The 6,000-nt window shown below is 42.3% G+C and overlaps 1 protein-coding gene across 2 annotated transcripts in view; it reads right to left on the bottom strand.

Moving 5' to 3' along the window:
• lrrc1 (leucine rich repeat containing 1) overlaps positions 1-6,000 on the bottom strand; it is a 64,012-nt gene that overhangs the window by 34,999 nt on the left and 23,013 nt on the right. For both annotated transcript variants that reach the window (XM_056260155.1, XM_056260156.1), the window contains exons 3-4: positions 5,123-5,201; positions 2,846-2,935 (exon numbers count right to left, since the gene is read on the bottom strand). In XM_056260155.1, the coding sequence (XP_056116130.1) occupies positions 2,846-2,935; positions 5,123-5,201 (169 nt within the window). The remainder of the gene's footprint in view (positions 1-2,845; positions 2,936-5,122; positions 5,202-6,000) is intronic.

The raw sequence follows: 6,000 nt of genomic DNA, 5'->3' as shown, positions 1-6,000 counted from the left end.
TCAGATGGTCCAGTCTATTGTGACTGGTCTGCTCTGATTGGTCAGATGGTCCAGTCTATTGTGATTGGTCTACTCTGCTCTGATTGGTCAGATGGCCCAGTCTGTTGTGATTGGTCTACTCTGCTCTGATTGGTCAGATGGTCCAGTCTATTGTGATTGGTCTACTCTGCTCTGATTGGTCAGATGGTCCAGTCTATTGTGATTGGTCTACTCTGCTCTGATTGGTCAGATGGTCCAGTCTATTGTGATTGGTCTACTCTGCTCTGATTGGTCAGATGGCCCAGTCTGTTGTGATTGGTCTACTCTGCTCTGATTGGTCAGATGGTCCAGTCTATTGTGATTGGTCTACTCTGCTCTGATTGGTCAGATGGCCCAGTCTGTTGTGATTGGTCTACTCTGCTCTGATTGGTCAGATGGTCCAGTCTATTGTGATTGGTCTACTCTGCTCTGATTGGTCAGATGGGCCAGTCTGTTGTGATTGGTCTACTCTGCTCTGATTGGTCAGATGGTCCAGTCTATTGTGATTGGTCTACTCTGCTCTGATTGGTCAGATGGCCCAGTCTGTTGTGATTGGTCTACTCTGCTCTGATTGGTCAGATGGCCCAGTCTGTTGTGATTGGTCTACTCTGCTCTGTTTGGTCAGATGGCCCAGTCTGTTGTGATTGGTCTACTCTGCTCTGATTGGTCAGATGGCCCAGTCTGTTGTGATTGGTCTACTCTGCTCTGTTTGGTCAGATGGCCCAGTCTGTTGTGATTGGTCGATAGCTTACAGTGCATGTTGGAAATCAAACACTCATTATCATATCTGAATTTTGGCTCTTCCTAAACACTTGATGCACAGTAATACGAACAGTAACGATGTTCATGTTCAGCCAATGAAGACCACAGGTTGGCATTATGAAAATTTGTTACAAACCTACGCAGGATCAGCGGGAAGTGAGACTGGAATCACTGACGACTCGTTTCAGGCCGTTCAAAATCGCTTCTTTCTTTTGGGAGATGAAAACTTCGAGATCTTGATCTTTGAGACTTTGCGACCTTTTATATTCACAAACAGCTCTATCACACGCTACATGAAGTGATTCAAAGCGCTGATGATACGTTGGATTCAAAATAGGGATGCTAACCGATGACCGTTTGACCGATGGTTGACCGTATCCACGTTAACCGATCAAAGTTGTCGGTAGTCGGTTAAAAAAAAAGTGATCTCTAAATTAGGCTATTATAGACCGTGGACTAAACCCTACTACAGTTAGCCATCTCATTCCAAGGTATTTTTGTGTGAAGTGAACAAATCCCTCACACTAAATTTTTCATAACTCGCCTGTTTGTACTTATTAAACCAATAAAAACATTTGGTGCGAGGTCACAGCGTTTGGGTTCGCGCGGTCACAAGGTTTGCGAAAAGTAAAGGCTTCAGTCTAAAACACTCGAGGTTAGAGCCAGGGCAGACGACAGGATGAAGCGTGCAAAGTAAAGTAGTGTGTGGGACCATTTCACCAAAAAGAATGACACAGATGTAAGTTGCAACTTGTGTAATACAGTGCTTAAATACAGCGGTAGCACATCTATGATGTATCACCTGAAAACGCGACACCCGCATTAGATTTGGAAATACATTACATCTACATTTCAGTGGTAACTGATAAGGTGATGATGATCATCATCTTTCTTTATTATTGTTAGCACTAACGTTACCTCAAACTAAATCGGCGTCTCTTCGGAGCTGTCATTTTCTCAAATGAGCCGCGCCAATATTTCAAATGAGCTTCTCTAACGCTAGACTAACGCCTTTATTTTCAATGCGATCACCTTGTACCCAAACCATTTCGAAACTAAGGAGCCATTTGTCCTCCGATTACGTAAGCTCCTCGGCGCCGCGTTTGCGGGACTCCTGTTTCGCGCTGTAGGGGAATTTAAAAAAAGTGACGTGAGTGGAAGGGCGGCGCTGGGGCAGTGTGTGTGTGTGTGTGTGTGTGTGTGTGTGTGTGTGTGTGTGTGTGTGTGTGTGTGTGTGTGTGTGTGTGTGTGAGCGAGAGGCAGAGAGATGCGACAAAGTTGCGAAATTGCAGGCGCGGCTCGAAATGGCTGTTATTTCAAATAGCATGGCATATTTTAAACTAATCGGTTAACCGGTTAATGAGGCTCGGTGGTCGGTCAAGAAAATTTTTAGGTTTCGCCATCCCTAATTCAAAAGTAGAAATGTGAATAAATTCTAGCCATTTCATTCTTAACCAACGAACAGTTGGAAAACAGAATAAAACACGAGCGTTTGAGCAACCGAACACACACTCCAACACATGTTGCTCTGTGTGTCTGTCAACGCTGGCGTTTATAGCACAGGGGGCGGAGCTTCAGATCCTAGAGAGCATTTGATTGGACAGAAGATGTGATGAGAAGCTGAAGTCCGCGATGATGTCATAAAAATCCCTGATCCATTTTAGCAGAAGTGAGAGACTAAGTTTTGAATGCTTATATCTCCTAAATGCGAATTTTGTCATTGTTTTGGAACACATCGCCTTATTCATAACCTTAAGCCTTTAACGAAACTGATTTGGAAATGTGGGTCAACTGTCTGAGATCAGAGTCATCGTTTTAGATCATCATGGGATGATTACTAATGTAGCTATTCAGAGCTTTTCAGATACTGATACAGTAAGTGTCCTACAGAAGCAATTCAGGGAAGAAAGACGTCACGGCTAGAGTGGATAACAGTAAATGAAGTGAGGCCATATAAATCAAACCCTGCTGATATCATAAGAGAAAACATCCCTCTATATATTGCAAACAAATGAGAGTGCATGAAAAACTGGATTGCAGCTGAAAGAGGAGAAAAAACACTTACTTTCCAATGTTGTCTGGAAGTGCTTGTAAAGAAATGTCATTGATGGAAAGGCATGTTAAATTCTGTAATTCCCAAAAACTTTCTGGCAACCTGAAACAAAAAACAAACAAACATAAAGCTCACAGTTCACAGCGGGAATGACTGATAAAGTGAATCCGCTCTGGTGGACAGACATGATCACTCAACTACTAACAAGAAAGGTCTGCCAGTAAACTAAGCCATATGGTGTAAAATTAACCATATGGTGTAAAATTAACCAGAGAATACAACAGGAGTCAAGCATTGTATAATCCAGCAAAATGGGGAACAAATTGGCAAACTGGGCCAAAGTGTGTCCAGTGCTAATGCATAACGCATGGTCTGTCAAGCACAGCTATTAGGATATCGTCAATACACCGTATTTGTGTGGAGAATTACACACGCAATTAAAGGGGAACTAGGCAACTATTTCATCTTAATAAAACCGTTTAGAAATCATTTGGATGGTTAAATAACCTGTTCTGGTGAAAATGTTGGCTTTCCCCGAGCCGAGCGTTCCCAGGCGGAAAACCATCCTTGCAACATGGGGACTAACGGAATCCAAGATGGCTGCGCCCTGTGTGACTTGTAAGTATGAATTGTTTTCATTGTTTTTGGACCGCTTTGGTTGTTTAAATGACGATTTTAATCACTCGTATTACTGCAATACCTTACTGCGTCCGTATCACTGCCTGTGGGTATGGGAATCGGTCTTGTTGTGAGTGCAATATTGAATGAAGCCTCGTTTCAAACGGGTGTTACTAACGTTGCTAACAGAAGATAAACTAAAACATGAAATAAAGTGAAAATTTTAGAAGTTTAAATGGCTGCGTTTTGATAAGCGCCTGGTACTCAGACTGTGGACGTGACGTCATATCCAAGGGCCGAGTCGGTTCGTTGACAATAATATAACGCACCATAACGTCCTGGTAAGTTGGAAATAGGAAGTCTTGTGAGAAGCGAGAACGAGCGAGAAACACAAACTGATTTACGGCAATTTGACTTAAACACACACACACCCCCCTCAATACCGGTTATTACCAGAGAAAGTCTAATATGGGGAGAACTCCCACTCTCAGTGAACTTCCGGCTCCTGAACTGGCTGCAGTTCCACTCCGGCTCCACATGGGGGCGCTCACAGGACGAGTGCAGAATGAATGGAGGTCTATAAAGATATACCCCTCAAAATACACTTTTCTCAGGATATAATTTTTTGTCTAGTAATTTGAATGTTGTATTCGAGACGAGATGCAAAGAAATTACACATTGTTGGGTGTTTGATTTTTTAGAGTCACTTATTTGCTTTAAAAAGTCTTTTAAAATGTCAATGACGTCATACACATCGTACGACCAGAGATACTGCTTTATGGCAATCCTTCAGTCACTGGTGCGTTCGCGCTCTGCACTTTCCTTTCTCTCGAGACAGCGGACACGGGTAATCACACGTGCTAGAAGAGTTTTTGTAAAACTAAAGTTCTTAACATTCTGGTCCGGATGCCACGATGCCATCAAGCGGTGTCTCTGGTCGTAATCAGTCCTTCACTGACCAACCAGCGTTCATTAGCAGAATGCTAGCGTGTTATAGGCAAGAACAACTCAACCTGTAAGAAATGGAAAGGACATGAGTACTCGTTCATTCAACTTTCGACCTGTAACCCATGTTGAACTTGCAAAACCTACAATCAAATCTGAGATTTCTCAACGGCAATCGGGTGAAAGAGACACATTTAGCCGTCTAGCTCCATAGACTCCCATTCATTCTGCACTCATGGGCGATCGCCCCCAGTGGAACTCTGGTGGAACTACAACCACAATTCGGTACAATAGGACTTAATAGGGAGTGGCCAGGCTCTCCGTAGACGGGCTCTGGTATTACCCACCTCGGTAGACGTAGCTCCACACGATAAAGTTGGCTGGCTCTGATAATAACAAATGCACATGAGCAGCGGTAGAAAGCGGGAGGAGGGCGCCGCAACGCAAGTGAGTTTTTTTTTACGACAGTGTTGTGAAATATACGGCCCACAGCTGTAGGGGGCGCTAGTCGAGAAAACATGCGACAACCAAAGTGAAAATCACCGAAGAAATGGCTAGAGTTGCCAAGTTCCCCTTTAAGACTCATTTAAAGAAGCACCCAGGCCCAATGCAGAAATAATATATTTTATAATATTTTATGCATAAAAAAACACCATATATTAGGCTTTTTTAAAATTATATGTCCATAGTTATGCAGAATCAGAATATGAAATGCACATCAATTACCTTGTCAAAGGATTTCCACTAAAATCTGCTACTTGGAGGGTTTTACAATATGAAATGCTTTCAGGGAGTTCCGTAATGTCTGTGAGGAAAAAGAGGGAACAGATTTAATCCACTTACAACAATAAAAACCGTGCAATATTTAAAACGAAAGCTTTGCACCGAGACCTCGAGAGCTGCCCATGTAGGCAGTGTTTTAAGGCATCATTGGTACACCTCCAACATGAAGGCAGAGATATCATTTCCCCATCTAGCTTAACATTATACATTTGTGTAGTTCGTAGAGCATTGTTGGCGATCTGTCACTGCATGACTTCAACCATCCTTGTGGATTTTTTTTTTTATCTAACTCAATTTAATCGACAAAGCCACATCTTGTAGAGTAACGTTAAATCGAGGATCAGGGGGCAACCCTATTAAATATATATATAGCGTATTTATGTTTATTGCGATCTATACATACACATATTTAAAGTCCCCCTGTAGTCAATAATTTTATCTTTTAAAACTAATCTTTGATCATTAAAATTACATATTTCAACATTTTTTCCTTAAGAAAAAAATTCTTCATGCCTTAAAATATCTTGAATGTAACTCGACACCCTCGCCTCATTTAGTATGCGCGGTTCTATGAATATGCAAATGAGCCCCGCCTCCACTCACTCACTCAGCTCAGAGATCCACTGGTTGACGATCACACGTTGATCTGATTGGTTACAAGGTCGTTTGTGACGTCAGAAACACCAGCGATTTCAAACCGTGTTTTTGAGACTGTCTTTGGTTCACTGCAGTTTTAAGGAGGAAATACTCAGCAATGCTGTCGACTTATGAACTTACACATGGTGTGTCTTAAAGCGTATTAAAAACACCACATAGACACA

The sequence above is a fragment of the Rhinichthys klamathensis genome, unplaced genomic scaffold, assembly GCF_029890125.1.
Source record: "Rhinichthys klamathensis goyatoka isolate OS25496 unplaced genomic scaffold, OSU_Roscu_1.1 h1tg000174l_1, whole genome shotgun sequence".
Taxonomy (NCBI): domain Eukaryota; kingdom Metazoa; phylum Chordata; class Actinopteri; order Cypriniformes; family Leuciscidae; genus Rhinichthys; species Rhinichthys klamathensis.
The sequence above is the reverse complement of the archived record's forward strand: the minus strand, read 5'-3'. Positions and strand labels throughout refer to the sequence as shown.